Source organism: Hipposideros armiger, unplaced genomic scaffold (assembly GCF_001890085.2).
Source record: "Hipposideros armiger isolate ML-2016 unplaced genomic scaffold, ASM189008v1 scaffold_124, whole genome shotgun sequence".
NCBI lineage: Eukaryota > Metazoa > Chordata > Mammalia > Chiroptera > Hipposideridae > Hipposideros > Hipposideros armiger.
In genome coordinates, this window is record NW_017731474.1 from 85,188 (window position 1) to 102,440 (window position 17,253).

The 17,253-nt window shown below is 39.9% G+C and overlaps 1 protein-coding gene across 7 annotated transcripts in view; it reads right to left on the reverse strand.

Moving 5' to 3' along the window:
• Window positions 1–13,953: 13,953 nt before the first annotated feature.
• Window positions 13,954–17,253, reverse strand: part of PRUNE2 (prune homolog 2 with BCH domain) — a 246,346-nt gene continuing 243,046 nt past the window's right edge. For all 7 annotated transcript variants that reach the window (XM_019648297.1, XM_019648298.1, XM_019648292.1 and 4 more), the window contains one exon: window positions 13,954–17,057. In XM_019648297.1, coding sequence (XP_019503842.1) covers window positions 17,027–17,057 — 31 coding nt within the window. In that variant the 3' untranslated portion in view covers window positions 13,954–17,026. The remainder of the gene's footprint in view (window positions 17,058–17,253) is intronic.

Sequence of the window (17,253 nt, forward strand, 5' to 3'; positions counted from 1 at the left end):
ATGTCAGACAGAGAAAGACATATGCGATGTGATTTCACTTATATGTGGAATCTAAAGAACAAAATAAACACAACAGAAACAGACTCCTAGATACAGAAATATTTTGATGGTTGCCAGATGGGAGGGGTGTTGAGGTGGTGGGTAAAAAAGGTGGATTAAGAAGTTCAAATTGGCAGTTACAAAATAATCATGGGGATATAAAGTACAGCATAGAGAATATAGTCAAGGATATGGTAATAACTATGTATAGTGCCAGGTGGGTATTAGACTGGTCAGGGGGATCAGTACTTAAATTATATAAATGTCTAACCACTAAGCTCTACACCTGAAATTAGTATAAAATAATATTGAATGTCAACTATAATTGAAAAATTTAAAAGGTCATGAAAAGGTGAAGGACAATAAGTGGTCCAAATTTCCAGGTATGAAAGAAATAATCCATGGGGATACAATGTACAGCATAGAGAATATCGTCAATAATATCGTGATAGCATAGTATGGTGTCAGATGGTTGCTGGACTTATCATTGTGATCACTTCTTTAGGTATGTAAGTGTTGAGTAACTATTGTGTACACCTGAAATTAATATGATATGGTACGCTAAGTATATTTTTAATAAAAATCTCTTTAAAAAATCGTCAACACTGAGCACACAGAAGGTGCCACTCACTGAGTCAGGGGCTGGAATACAGAGATTAGAACCAGCCCTTGCCATCTGTACAAGCTAAGGGAGAAGTCAGATAAGAGGGAAAACACTGCACAGTAGAAAAGAGCAGGATAGAGTCTGCACAGCAGGCTAAGGGTGCCCAAGTGACCCTAAAACCCAATAGCTGGGAAGTGGGACGAGAGGAAATATTTGCAGAGGCCGGTAGAGTGTTGCTGAAGGAAGGGCATTCCCGGCAGAGAGAGCGGAGAAGGCGCCACATGCAGGAAACCGAAAATATCCTGAGACGGTTGCAGTGAAGGGTGTGAAGGGGAAAATGTCCAGGAATGAAGCTGGAGAGAAGCTGGGGCCTGGCTCAAGGAGCTGGAATGATTTTCTACAGGAGCCAGGGCATGATTGAAGGGCTCAGGGTGACTTTATTGAAAGCGGGGATATCTTCGATGGTCTCCATAGTCTTTCCTTGGTGAAAACATGTCCCCTTCTTGCAGTCTGTAGGGGGAATGGAAACAACCACTACCTCTGTACCTTTTTTTTTTTTAATGGGGAATTGGGGAAGGGGACCAGCCAAGTTGTTGTTCTTCAATCTTACTTGTGGAGGGCGCTAGTTGCCATCTGGCTGTCCATCGGCAGCTTGTGGCCTCTAAGCTCAAGGTGCTGTGTTCAATCTTAGCTGTGGGTGGTCATAGTCACCATCCCATGTGGGAGTTGAATCGGCAGCCTTGTTTTTAAGAGCACAGGCTGTATCCACTGAGCCATCCGGCTGGCAGCTCAGCTCAAGGTGCCGAATTCAGTCTTAGTTGCGGGTGGGCATAGCCCACCATCAAACAGGCAGTATTGTTGTTAGGAGCACATGTTCTCACCAGCTGAGCCATCCTGCCACCTGTTGGCTGCTCAGCTCAGATGCAGTGTCACTGGCCCATGTGGGAATCAAACCGGGGGGCTTGTTGCCCAGAGCTCACACTCTTAAGTTAACTCTTAACCAACTGAGTCACTTGGCCAGCCCCCTCCATATCTTTGGAAAGGAAAATGCAAGGGGTGAGATGGGGCAGCTGCCTGGCGAAGCTGTGAAATACACCTTTGATGCTTTAGGTGCCTCCCACCCCCAAACACACCCACCACGAGTGATATCTGTTTTTTTGCACCTTTCACTCAGCACCTTCATTTGGCCCAAGGCCTCTTACCAAGGAACCGATCTGTAGGCCTTCCTCCTCCTGAGACCCATTCTGGCTCCAACTTTCAGTGAGAACTCAGTGGATGTCAGATGCTCAGATCCTAGCTAATGTGGAAATCTTCCTAAGTTATGTAATGTCTTAGACCAGTTACATGAGAAAGGTTTCCAGAAAGCATTAAGAATAAATCTAAGAGTAAAGGATCAGTCTCCTTACAGAATGACAGGGAAGAGATCTGCTGGCAAAAGTCTTCATGGCACCCATAAATCTTCACACAGACGTGGGATCTGGAGAGGCACATGGGGCAAAGGAAATGAGCTATCTTAGGTCGCTGAGAGGGGTCTGCAAGGCAACCCTTAAAACCATGTATAGGCAACATAGTAGGGCTTTCTGCCATTATTGAGCAAAAGAATGAGTGCGGCTGTTAGAGAAAAACTTAGTTTACAAAAATAGATGATGGTGGGCAAAATATGACCTATAGGCCACAGTTTGCCAGCCTCGGAATAGAGGTTAAAAAAAAGGAGGGGCTTTATACAGAGAACATAGTCAATAATATTGTAATAACTATGCATGGTGATAGAGGGTTACCAGACTTATCCTGGTGATCACATTGTAATGTATGTAAATGGTGAATCATTATTTTGTACACCTGAAACTAATATAATATTGTATGTCGACTATACTTTAATAATTTTTTTAAATGGCCTTTGAAGACAGACAGACAGACAGACAAATCCTAAGTCTAACCAATAGCAGATATATTGTCTTATGAAGATTTGTTGACGTCTCTAACCCTCGTTTCCCTCAAATGTAAAACAGGATAGTAATACCTACCTTCTGTATATTGACAAGGCTGAAATGAGATTCTAAATACAAGACCTTAACACTACGCCTGGCGGCACATGTATGCATCCAACAAATATTAGTCCCTCTCATCTACTTTGACTTTTTATTGAGTCAGCATTGTTTTAACATATGTGGGTATCAACTTTTTATTGAGTCAGCATTGTTTTAACATATGTGGGTATCAACTTGCTGATCAGTTGAATGATTAATCAAATGGCAGATCCCAGAGAGGTAGGGTTATGAGCCAGGGTATTTCTGGGGATCCGTGTTTCTTAGAGTAATGGAGGGGGGATATACTTGGGATGCTGTGTGAAGTTTGGAAGTTTCAAAAGGGATTTGAAGATTTCTCTGTTTCAGTTAGGACACCTTTGCTAATAAGCAACATAAACTGCCTGGTTAATTGGAGCAAAACGTTATTTACTGGAAAAATAGGTGCAGTTCAGAAGATCCAAAAGGAGCTGGAGAGTTAGATCTGATGAGGCAGCTAAAGGAAACTCAGAAGCAGGAATTTCACATCAGTCTTGCTCTGGCTGCTAGAAAACTGTTTCTTCTGTATTGAAACATTTAGCTCAACATGCAAAGACCCATGGGTAATTAGGATTAAATAAGCCCTTCACTCTTTGAGAGCAGGAAGAGGAAGAATCTTGGACAAGGGTCCTCCAGAAACCCATTGACTTCCTAAATGAAAGAGTGAGCACCTGGTTGAATAAAACTAGATTATGGCCACAGTCAACACTTATGAAGAGAAAGTTCTCAGATTCAGGGAAGGATTATTGGGTTAAAAATGCTCCTTGCTCATCTGTTAAGAGTTTCCCAACCTTGGTGCTATTGGCATTTCAAGTAGGATAATTTTTTTGTTGTGGGGAGCTCTCCTGTGTATTGTAGGATGTTTAGCAGCATCCTGGTCTCTACCAAGTAGAATGCCAGTAGCAATGCTCCTTCTCCCTTCCCCATGTTCCTGGAATGGGGGGCAGAATCACCCTGGGTTGAGAACTGTAGGGCTGGCTCATATCTGGGCGTCCTCTGAATGCCCAGTATGTCTGGTTTGGTCTTATGTAACCTTCTCTCAAAAACTTGTCTGGCCTTGAGGTAGACTTGGGATCCACTCTACTGCCTGAGTAGATCCTATATTATTGTTACCAAAAATTATTTTAGCAAATATTTTAATATGACAATCCCTAAACATCCTGAAGTTCAGGTAAGACTTGCCTCTCCAGTGGTCTAGACACTCAAAGGTGAATACAGGAATAGATGAATAAATAAATAAATAAATAAATAAATAAATAAATAAATAAATAAATACATGAATGGAAAGGAAAGGATACATTTAATTTTATTCTGTCTGCAGAGTTGTAGATGTTTCCTTTTGCTCCACCCCAACCCCAATGTCCATTCTTCCTTTGTGATTTCTTTTGAGGAATTCCCTCCTCATCTTCCATAGTAAGGCTGTAAAACCAGGTCCTGCTTTCCTACTAAGAACCCCAAAGGTCCCTGGATTTTTTATTCCTTTTACATTGCCATACCTCCTAGTGCATGTCACCCAAGCTCAACCAGTTAGAATTTTTCTCTAGGAGTTTGAGTGCCAGAGAGTTAAAGAAGGAGGAAGAAGATGAATGAATAATTGTGGAATACTGGCTTCCAAGGGAATACAGAGAGCATCTGCTAATCATCTTCACCACTTTGAAGAGGCAGATGGAGCTCAGCATCATGAGGTGACTTTCCTAAAGTTTCTCTATAAGGAAAGAGGGGGGATGATGGGGACTTTAGAGAGGAAAAGAGAGGGAAAAAGAGAGAGTTGGGCAGAAGAGGGAGAAGGAAACCAGGCAAGAAGGAAGAGAAAGTGTTTCTCATGAAAGGCACAGGTGTGGATGCCCCCATTCATGACCTAGGGCTGTAGCTTGCCCACCAGACCTCTGGGCTCTGTAGGAAGTAAGTCACATGGGGCCTCTCCCACCAACGCACTGATGATTCTTTTGTTATGTCTTTTGGAAATATGTGAGGCTGGACTTCTGGGCAATGACTTTCCCTTTAAAACAACAATCACTATGGTTACTGCTACTTGTTATTAAGCTCTACATGCTCTGGGCTGTTGGGCTGTCACGTACACTTTCTCATTTATTGAATCCTCCCAGAAAGCCAATGAGATAGGTGATAGTATTGACCCTGTTTTATAGATGAAAATATTGAGGTTCAGTGATATCTTGCCCAAGGGCAGAAGCAGTATTTGAACCAAGATCTGACTAACTGTAAGGCATCTGGTTGCAGAGAGTGGGGGCTTTCCAGCCTAGAACCTTCTAGCTCCAGGCCCTGGAGAAATGGAGAAGAGGAAACGAGAGTGCATCCACATCCTAGTCCAACTCAGACCCACTTACATCTCTAAACCTTCAGCTTTTTCAGCAGGACTTAACTTTTTGAACTTGATTTTGATCCAGCTTTGGAAATGCAGCTGTCTTCTGGTGAAACAGTCCCACTCTCCATCTGATGAATTAACTTGCTTTTCATCTCTTCCCCCCTCCTTCACCAATGGGTCAGCAGGCTACTCGATAGCACCTTGGCCAGAAAATCAATGGATAAGGAAAGGAAAAGGAGGAAAACTTAGCTCAACTGTTGTTACCTGAGGCAGCAGCTGAAACCAATGCCCACAAAGGGGGTTTTGTGTTTCCCATGAATTTAAAATGTCCCTGTCGCTCATGCTACCAAATGTCCTGGGTTGGTGATCCATAAGAGAATGCAATCATTGTGAAAGCAGGACAATTTATAAGGAAATACTTCACAGCACACAGTTACGTAGTCAAAACTCACTCCCAAGGAGCTAACTACTCAGCTATTTCTTTGTTGTTCTTTACTTGGTTTGCAGCAGGGTGTGGGGTGGGGGGAAGAGGAGCTGCTGGAAAGCCGAAGACATTCAAGAGGTCCCAGTCATACCCCCCACTCTCTCTATGGGTCCCAGTCATGCCCCCCCCACCAGCCTTTGTGGGTCTGAAGAATGTCCCTCACTTCCTCTGTGCTGCTTTGACATTCCCCGCCTTAGGCTGGTTTTTTTGTAAGCCATTTCTAGTCCTGGTCAGGAAACATACAAGCTTGGTTTTCAAATTTAGATGCCTGTATGTCAGAAAAATACTATTAAATTATAAAGAGCTACTGAGTCCATCAATATTAGCTTCTGACAAGCTTGGCTGTTGGAGGATATTTTCTGGTGGGCTTGACCATGAAGTGTTGGAGAAAAAGAAGGTCATTTCCATCAAAGGAGTAACCAGTGTCTTTTGAAAACTTATTTCTTTTCCTTTTCTCTCTTCTCTTTTTTTCTTTCCTTTTCTTTCTTTGTTTATGCCTCCCACACAGAAGGAGGGGGGCCACTGTTGTGTAAGAAAATACAGTATTGGCTTGCAACGTTGAGCTATAGTGAATCTCCGCTCACAAGCTGAGGGGCGATTCTGTTTTAGTAGAGGAATGATTCTATTTTCTTTCTGAGGTTGAAAGTGAAACCAAAAAAAGGTGAAGTTTCTTAATTTTAATTTAACTTCTTTTCTGAAGTTATTATTTTTAGTAACTTCTTCAATGTAAAAAAGAATTACATTTTCCACTCTATTCTCCTCCTCCGCTTCTTCATCTTCTTTTTTTCTCAAGATTTTCTGGAGGGTTATTATTATTTTCCTAACTTTTAATCATGAAAAATCTCAAACAAATATAGAGAGGAGTGTAGAGAATCCTCATACATGCTGGGAAAAGTTAGAGCTAGCAAAAGTAGGGAACTAAATGAAATTAAATAGCAAACATGGAGGAAAACAGGATTGTCACTTTTGAATTCTCAATAATAAAGACATCTCAGTTACACATTGATATGTATATTAACAAGACTTTCATCTTTTGGGGGCTCTGCCTCTGGCACAGCCCCTAAAATCTGCCTCTGTGGTTTCTTTCTTGCCACAGGTATTCATGAACAAACAAAGGCATTGGATGGAAGACAGATGAAACCTGAGATTTCAGCAAAGCCTCATAAATAGATTTTCAGAAAAGCCAGCAGGTTGGTGACATCTTGGGGGAGCTACAGTTAAGCCCCCAGGAGGGAAGACAGTGGGATGGGGAAGGCCAAGGGAAGTACTTTCATTCACCCAGCCAGGGCATACAGTCAGCACGAAGCTAGAGAGACTGAATCTTCAGTGGTCTAGACTAGACCAGAGCTTCCCGAGCTTTCCCAGTCCCGCAAACAACACAGGGAGCTTATTAAGGCACAGATTCTGAGTCGTCTGGGGAAGAGGGGAGTGCTGAGAACCTGCATTTCTAACATGATGCAGGGCCAGCATCATGGGCCACAACCTGTGTGGTCCCACAAGGCTCTGTGCTCAGAAGGGACCTGAGTTTTAATGCTTTATTGTCACCTTCTTGAAATTCTTAATAATTTTACATTTGAACTTGTGTTTTGTAAGTAAAGTCTGATGGGACAATATAGCCTGCATAAGAACAGAGCAGCAGGAACTGCGCAGTATGAATGTGCATGTCCCTTGTTCTTGCTGTTCATTTGCATGTAGTGTTCAAGATGAGGACAACATTCTGGTGGGAGTGTGGCAAGTCTTAAAGCAAGTACAGGGTAATGTCTTATGTCTATGACTTAGGGATGCTGTGGGCACTGACAGCCTTGGAAACAGAACTTGCTATGAACACAGAAAGAGGGAAATGATGTTCTAAGACAAGTGAATGAACAAGGAACCCTCTGATATCCTTTCTGTATTACTTCTATTAGCCAACCACTTAGGCTGAAAATGATGCCGTGCAAAGAAAGCGAAATTTCTATTTCATTTTAGTCCTTTCTTATTCATCAGGAAACAGAAGGTAGAGATTGGTGGTAGATTGTGTGCCTATTAAGAAGTAAAATAAAAACAATCAAGTTCTTTTGTTCAGTGTTTCTACTGTTCTGGTAAGAACAAAATACATATGTGTATGCACGTGACCAAATACAAATGTGAAATTTGGTGATTCCACATATGAGTTAAGTTTACATTTCCATTTAAAACTGACATTACATGATAAAAAGATGAATGGTAAATCCATGCTAGTAATATAAAGTTTTATTTTATTTATGTATTTATTTTTGGCTTAGAAACACCACAAGTTGAGAGGCTGTGGAAGAAAGGAAAAAGCTTTATATTTAGTACTTTCAGTGTTACTATTTTTCTGCTTTTTTAAACAAGGGGGCAACATTTTTATTTTGTACTGGGCCATACAAATTATAGAGCTGGCCCTGCTTACTGGTCAACAGACCACATTTTGAGAAGTGAGAGTTTCGAAGCCAGACAGATCTGGGTTCAGTTGCAGACTCTACCATCTGCTAGGTATTTCTGTGATCTTAGGCATTTCTTAAAGGCATATGTAAAAGAAAGGCGAAACATTATCTTTATGGCTATCAACAATTGTCTAACTTGGTATGTGATATTTTGCTCACCTACTTTAGTTTCCTTATCTATACAATGTGGATGATAATTCTTCCCAGCCAGGATCTCTTCTTGCCCTCCACAGACCTTGGGGCTGAATGAGGGGCCCATCCCTCCTCTACTGCAGTTGGTAGCTGACATTTTGATCCCGCTGCTCAGATGTAAGTTACTCTTTGAGAACTGGGTCATGTCATGCCTCTATCCCAAAGGCATGCCTGCACAGCCAACCTCTAGCACAGTATTGATATTATTATAATGTAGAAGCTTGATATTGAATGAATACAAATTCTCTGCTTTAACCAAGCAAACAGATGAAAAAGAATTATACATACCATTTTTGAGATACTACACATTCCCTCCAGACTCCTGCTATTTGTCCAACTATTAATATCTCCCGTATCTTTCTTCCTATTTAAATCATACTTATCCTTCAAGGATTGGCTACATGAATTCTATGGGTTTCTAGATGATTTCATCCTGAGCTGTTCAAAATCAGCCTTCTGTGGAGAGTTCCCAGTAATCTTATGCTTACATTATTACCCTGATGCATTTCTAATCAGTTCTGCTTTTAGGCTACCAAAGGCAACTGAGCAGCCTGGGTGGGGTGAGGAGGACATGGTGAGGGAGCACCCTTGTGCTGGGTGTCAAAGGTTGCACAGGCTGAGGAGAGCAGCATTGTTTTCAGCCCAGCATAGTGTGTCAGGTCCCAAGCAGGGTGAGGACCACATCCGTGCAGGAAGATGGGAAGCCCTGTGAACACTGTCAGAGCCTGAGGGGGCGAGATCGATGGTACAGGGTGAGAGGCGGGGGTGTCTATGGAAGATTGGGTATAAATAAGAAATATGTTGAAGATAATGGAAGCCCAATTTCTCACCACTGGATAAGAAATTTATAAATATGAAAAAATAGAATGAATCTTGTAAATTTGGATTGGAATGGGAAATAACAGTGTGAACTTAAGGATTTTAATATACATAAAGAAATATAAATGTAAATGTGTGTGTGTGTGTGTGTGTGTGTGTGTATTTTGCCTAGCTCTGTCCGTAAGAGGTCTTGGGAGTAATGGCATCCTAGTTAGCAGTGAGCACACTTAGCACTCAGATCTAGGCTTCTAAATACCACTCTCCACTAAGAGGGACAAGGGCTCCTTGAAGAAATGGGTGATTTCAAAGGCTGGGGGAGAGAAAATACAAGATGAGCCTGGAACCCTGGAATACTTTCTTGTGCCAATGAGTAAAAAAGTGCTCAAAGATTCATGGGAATATGTCAAAGAACACAGAAGCCAGGTTGAAGGGTCTCCTGCTGACCATATTTGGGACAATTTCAGGATCAAAATAAATAACCATACTAACAGATTATAACCTACTGAATAACATAGGATTCCATAGTTCATTTGATATTATTTATTTAAAGTTTGATGAGGAACAGTATATTCATATACACTCAAAATACTCATTAATTTCAAAGGGGAAAGCATACTTTTACAGTGGAAAAGCTTTGTAAACACCATTTTAAACAAATATTCAAAGTGAACATCACCTGGGTGCAGAGAGTAACACAAATTAGTTCTGAGATATTGTTGCCAAAGATAGATAAACTGAACCAAACAAGCAAACCCAAATATAACTGTAATAACTGTGAGTAATCTTCATAAGTGTCAGTGTTATGAAAGTCAGAAAGACTGAAGGATTGTTCTAGATTGCAGGAAACTAAAGAGACATGACAACTAAATGCCTTGTGTGATTCTGAACTAGATCTTTTTGTTATAAAGGACATTTATTGAGACAACAGGTGAAACTTGAATGGCATCTGTGGATTGGATGGTAGTAATGTTTCAGTGTTAATTTTCTGGTTTTGATAGTTATACTGGATTATCAGAAGGATGTCCTTGTTTGTAGGAAATACACTAAACATTCAAGGGAGATGAGGCATTCTGTAGACAACTTACTCTGAAGTGTTTCAGGAAAAACAATTTCTCCTACTGTTCTTGTAATTTTGAGATTGTTTCCAAATAAAAAGTAAAAAACAGAGGCAAACTGAACAAAGATAAGAAATGGAAAACTTGGAAGAAACTAGGGGAGGAATAAGGCAGAGGATGAAGTCAAATAGCTATATCTGAGAGAAGAGGAGAAAGGGTTAAAGAGAATTTGTCTCTTTAGAAGAGGGACGAGAGAGGAAACAAGATGCTGACATAGTTGACAGAAACTAAGGGTGAGCTTGGCAATGGATCTGGAGAAGATGGCAAGATAGCAGAGAAAAGACTTGGTGAGTGAGAAGAGGAAGAAAAGAGGGTGAAGAAGAGAACTAATATTTATTGAAGGCCTTCTATCTATGAAGTGCTAGGCTGGGCATTTAAATCCCATTCAACTCATATAAATGTGTAAGATGAGAGTTTTATCCACATTTAAAAATAAATAAGCTAAGGCTCAAAGAAGTAATGAGCTCAAAGTATTACAGCTGCTAAGCAGAACCAGGATTTAAATCCCAGTGTTTGTGATTTCAGTGACATTGGGATAGTAAAGAAATGGTCTCATCAGGTCAGGGAAGAGAGAGAATTTCATCCCCCCCCCCCACCAGAGATTAGAAAGGGTACAGAAACTAAGTGAGTAAATGATGGTGGGGGTTTGGAGGTTGGGATTAAAATTAGGATTTGAATAATCTGAAGAGATGTGTTGAAGTCATGGGGAAATGGCAGAGAAAGCAAAGAAAGAGAAACATTGATAAACACTATCACTTTTAGGTGAGAGGAAGTCAAGCAGAATATGGCAGAGGGCTTGGGGGGGGGGTATGGTAGGGCAACTTTTAAGGTGGCATGCAATGATCTCCACCTCCTAGTATTCACACCATGTAATCCTCTCCCCTTGGGTGTGGGCTGGATCTCGTGATGTGCTTCTAACCAAAAGGATGCAGCAAAAATGACAGGATGTCAATTCTGTGATTAGGTTACAAAAAAATTGTAACTCCCGTCTTGCTAGTAGACTCTGTCTTGTCGATTTCAATGAAACAAGCTGCCATGTTGGAGAGGCCCATGAGTCAAAGGACTGAGGACAGTCTCCAGCTAACAGCCAGCAGGAAACGAGGCCCTCAGTCCAACAACCTTCGAGAAGCTGAATCTTACCAACAATCACGTGAATGAACTTGGAAGCAGATTCTGTCCCAGTTGAACCTTGATGGAGTCTTGAAAGAGACCGTCGGCCAATACTGTGATTGCAGCCTGTGGGAGACTTTAAAGTAGAGGACCCAGCTAAGATGTACCTGGATTTCTAACCCGCAGAAACTAGAGGATTAATGTGTTGTTGTAGACCACTAAGTTTTGGGACACAGTTCATCTTCATTATTCAAGGATTGCATACTTGCAAATTCACCTGCTCACTAAAATTTATCTGTAACCCCAAAATCAATAATCACCACTTTCATGGTCACCATGGACATGTACGGAGCAGTGAAAAATTTGAGTTGCCTGAGGCACATGTTCCCAGCTGACAGGGAACCAGGCAACGTTCTGATTTCTTGTTTTAACTCTCATATTGTAAACGAATGTCCTTTTCACAGTCTATTTAATGCCATGTTTTTTGCATTTTTGTGATTTTTGTTGATGACTTCACTGGTTAAAATGGTCTCTAAACATAGAGCTGAAGTGCTTTCTAGTGTTCCTAAGGAAAAGTAAGTTGTGATGTGCCTCATGGAGAAAATTTGTGTTTTAGTTATATTCATGAGTTCTGGCATGAGTTATATTCATGCTGTTGGCTGTGAATTCAATGTTCATGACTCAACAATATGTATTAAATAAAGTGTATTTAAACAGCAACAAACATAAAACAAGACTGTGTATTGATCAGTTCATGGAAATGATGTACTTCCTCTAGGAGCAATGGTTCAGCATTTGCTAATTCAGTGGTCTCAATGACTTATGGGAAATAACTATTCGAATAATGAAAATTGACTGTGAAGAACACAGGAGAAACAGGGTAATTCAATTCACAATTCTAAGGGGGAAAAGTGTCACAAGGAGGACATGATCAAGTATCAAGAGTGCAGGTCTCTCACTAGGGGTAAGGTTAGAAAGGTAGTGGATGATAGTTATTAGTGTCTGCCATCTAACTGTCATTAAAACGGTTATATATAGAAAATAATTTTGCCTGGCTAAAGAGAGTATTTTAATGAATGTGACACTCTCTAGAAAAATTAGTCTCACAAAGCAATCTCTCTGCTCTATAAAGCCCACAGCTGTGTGAGGATTGATGTGTCAAAAGGCACCAGCTTAATTAAAAGCTCCATGACTATACAGGGTGATGTAACCTAAGGCAGGCTTCTGGCAGCCGCTGCACACGGATGTTGCCAAGACAGGGAAATGGAACAGCTACAGGAGAAGCTGTGGAAGGGAATAGCTCCCTGGGGGCCTAAGGTGCCTTCACACAGCTTAACACAGCTTAACATAGATTACAGAATCTATAACTGAAAGTTTAAGGTCTCTTCATTTTATTTACTTTTAACTTTAGCCCATAAAAGGTTCTTTTTGATATTTTTTTCTAGTTAACATCTGTCACTATACATAATTACCATTTTTTTTCTTGTGATGAGAACTTTCAAGATCTACACCTTAGCAACTTTCAAATATGTGATACAGTATTAACTATAGTCACCATGCTGTACATTACATCCTTATGACCTATTTATTTTGTAACTGAAAGTTTGTACCGGATTTTGTGTTTTTTAATTAATCTCCCAACTTCACCTTGGATTCTAACTCCCTGCACTCACTCTAATGAGTATGCTAAGTCCTTAAACATGCATGGATTTTGTATATGTAGCACTGTTTTTTTTGTGTGTGTGGTTTTAAAGTTGTATAAATTGCACTATGCTAAAAATATAAAGTTCTTTCTCATACTTTTTCTGCTCTACCCTATGATTTAAGTATTGCTCTATGAATGTATAGCTTGTTGCTTCTAACAGCTGCGTAACATACCGCAGTGCGTGTCCACCACATCTCACCCTCCTTCCCTCTAGAGCTGGATGCCCAGCCTGCCGCCAACGCCCACTACCACAGTGAGGCAAAGGAGCAGAATGAACATAGCACACCACCTCCTAGTCGCATGCCCTTCATTTGCCCGTAATTACCTCTCAGTCTTCTCTTGTCCTTCTTCCCTTTGTTTTGGGTAGAGGACAAAATCCAATAGAACTCATTCCTAGCTCAAGGAAACATGCAATGTCTCACTTTTCATAGACCAACTTTTCATTTGGTTACTCCAACAACCTTCTGAGAGGCAGAGGGACAGATTTATTTATTAGTTAAAAAGAAAAAGAAAAAGCACAATGGTAACTCCCAACTCCAGTTTTGCCTGAAGTTTGTAAAAGTAACAAAAAAAAAACCAAAATAAAATCTAGAAATAGAATACCATTTAATGGGTTTTAACTTAAAAAGAAATATATGCCATGAAAAGGTCAGGGAAAGAGAAAGGAAAAGTTGAGAAAATCAAGTAACCACAAAACAAGGAGACACTTCCAATGGGAGACATTGCTTACCCAGATGGTAAACAACATATTTTGAAAGCTTAGGTCATTGAGGCATGGAAAGTAAAAATATAAAGAATAAAATTTGGGTAATAAGAAAGCCCAAATGTATACTGACCTCAGGTATCAAGTGCCACTAGACTGATATCCAAATCAGACTGCTGCACTCAAAGAAAGAAAGCCATAACTTGTGGAATCAATTTTTATTTTTGAATTATACAGAGAAGATATATATATATATATATATATATATATATATATATAGTGTTGTTACATATTTTTATATTATTAGCCACACTATTTAAGGAGAATTTATTTATTTACCCAAACAAAATCTAATAGATACTTTATTCTGAGCAATCAATACATAGTAGAAAACCCTTTAAATATATAAAAGATTATTTTGTGCACATCTAAATGTGTCTAAGGGAGCAAACTACTGAGGCATTGCGATTAGATGAGAATTGCACAAACATAGTACCATAACTGAATTCTTAAAATGAGATTTTAATAACACAAAGACTTGAAGTAGTGACTTCCTCACACATCTTGGAGTATGTCTTAGAAGATAACCCCATAAAACATTGTATGGCTTCAACAGGAACTTCAGGGTTTTCTTCCACACCCACCTATTGCCCTCACTCCCTGATAGTATCTTCTGAGCATATTTTTGTTCTTTCTCTTAATCAAGGAGCTAAGCGAAGAACAGTTGCCACTTGGGAAAAATATAGTTTTGCCCCAATAACTCCTTGGTTCCCTTAACTACAAAAGTGCAAAACAGTTCCCAGAAGTCAGAACCAAAGCAAGAATGCTCAGAATGCAAGAGCTAGATAGCTAAAGATGTGTTATGTTTACATCTGCCTACCTATTTGCTTAGGGATTATTTTTTTCAGGATTCTTCTAGGATTCTATGTACTTGGGTTAAATTTACATGGTGGCTTTTCTCTAGCACATGCAATTAAATTAATTTTTCTTTTTTAAGACAATCAAATAGCAAAAGCCTAACTAACAGAATGGTTATGCAGCCCATAGAACAGCCCAAACAAAATAATTGATTGGGAAAGATGATTGTAATTTCCCTGTAGGAAGATTAAGCTTCAAACAGAATACCACCTGAGTAATCTTCCATGAGAAGGCTGGACAAGTTAAAAAAAAATGTGAATGGTGAGATTGTTGCCATGTCTGGTTGAACATAACAAGAGCCCACTATCTACAGCTCTATGTCCTCAGGCTTGCACCATTAAGCTGAACACTGGATTTTTCATTACTTCCTGTAGCTGGGGGGACCATGTAATTCATCTTCCCAAATGGGACATGACTGAGTAAAGGGAAGCATTGTTAATAATTATGCCAGGGCAACAGCCGTAAACGGGTGAACAAACCAGAACATTGAGTCACCGTACTTATGTCAACAGTAAGTTCTGGGAGAGGCACAATTTGGGCTTTCAAAGGTGGACGTGGACTGTGAGAAAAGGTATGCTCTAGGGTTTTTCTATAAGACAAGTCAGATGTTGTGAGGGAGGAGACCCCAAAGAACACAATTCAATAAAATGCTCAGTTGAAAGAGACCAAGAGGGGAACACAGATAATGGAGATTTATGGAGGAAAGAGAACTGTCTTGTATATATGAAAGCATGTCTGGAAGCTGGTGGGAGATGGACATGAACCAAAAGAAGTCAGTGACATTTAGTCACCTGCACAAAAGTGTCTACTTCAAAGCACTTCAAAGCTCATGATACCCAGGGCTCAGAGTATCTTGGACAGCTCTCTTGATGTAGTTACTATCCTAAGATTTCGGTGGAATCCCATTCTCCACTACATTTTTATGTTTGCTGGCTAATTAGTAATAGGTGATGCTGGAGAATAAGAATAAGAGTAAGGTCGGGACCTCAGCAACACCTGTAAACAGCCAAAAACCTCCTTAGCAGGCTTCACTGTGGGTCATGTAAATATAACCTGACCCATCTTTTTCAGCAGGCCATGTATTTTTCTGACAATGGATGCCAAATTTCATTTTTAAAGAATAAACTAGTTTGCAGCCTTACTTGTGCATTCTGTTAGAGAAATGATATCTAAATACAAATGCAAGTCAGGGTCAAAGAATGTATGTGCTGGAGCAGGGCTCAGCAAACTTTTTCTATAAAGATAGTAAATGTTTTAGGCTTCGTAGGCCACACACGGTCTGTTGCAACTACTCAAATCTGTGGCTTTAGTGTGAAAGTAGCCAAGAGAGTTCGTAAACAAATTTGTGTGGCTATGTTTCCATAAAAGTTTATTTATGGATGCTGAAAGTTGAATAATTTTCATGTCATGAAATATTAAAAAAAAAATTTCCTCAACCCAAAGTGTGAAAACCATTCTTAACTAGAAGGCCAGATGAAAACAGGCAGTGCGATACAACTGGCTGTGGTTTGCCAATCTCTCAGCAAGAGGCCCATAGATTCGAAATGGTATTTTAAAGAGCATATGAAAACTATAAAGAAAAATTTTGCACCTGATAGTATATACTCATATTTTAAACCTATAATCAGAGTGTTTTAAAGCAGATTGATTTTTATAACGCATGTGAGAAATTCAGATAACTGAACGTTACCAAATAATGAATTTCTGAGTGGGCCACCTTACCCCTGAGTCCTTGTCCCTTAGAGTGTAACACCTTGAACTAAGTTTACGGCCTGAAGCACAGACAGCTACCAAAAATGCAGACACTGATCCTTAAGTTTCTCAATGTGGAGGCCTTCAATATTCATTGGAATAATGATGATTTTTTTTAAAGCCATTTCACAGAAAACATGATGTCCGATTTGATAACTAAGATAAAATTTATGTGAATTAGAAAGCCTGATTTCCCTTTGAGAAGTTCGAGATGATTCATGTGGACAAGAACCAAGTGGGCACTTAGCTGATGGTGGTTTCACCTGTGTCTGGTTTATGGCTGTCAAGACAGTTTAGGATTTTAAAGGTGGAGTTATGTGGGAGAGTTGAGTCCTGTGTATTTTAAACCTAAAATGACCACCAAGAAGAAATCCAGCTAATTGATGGACACAATTCACACATAATTAATAGTGGATTGAAGTTACCTTATTGGTCAATACCAGTCTAAGAGACAAAACATCACTGTACCAAGGGTTAACGAAATGTGGAAATGGAAGGTCATCCTATTTTCTTGCTAAGGTTCAACTAAAATCCTTGAGGCACGTAATCGGCAAAATAGGAAAATACACAGCATTTCATAAAACACGTTAAAAGTAAACAAATTCCCTTACTGTTTTTCCCCTTAGAAATTTAGAATGGCACCAGATAGTGCAAAGTGGAAAAAAGTACCATCAGCCCTGTCTCTTCCAGGTAGATATGTTTCAACAGAACCATGAGGCAAAAAAGCATCCTCTTCTGCCAGCCACGGCCAACTAGGGCTTTTCTTTCAGCTTCAGGTCAATACTTGAAAAAGAGGGAGAAAAAAATGAGAAACTGAGTAAGAAACATGTAGTAAAGGATTTGGGGTGGCATGTGTTTGCCTTTTTTTCCTCAAAGGACTTACTGAAAATAAATCATGCAAGTTTCTTAGAACAGAAAAATTTGGTAAAACACAGTCCTCCCCTAGTTGGAAAGGCTTCATCTAAAATATCTAATGTTT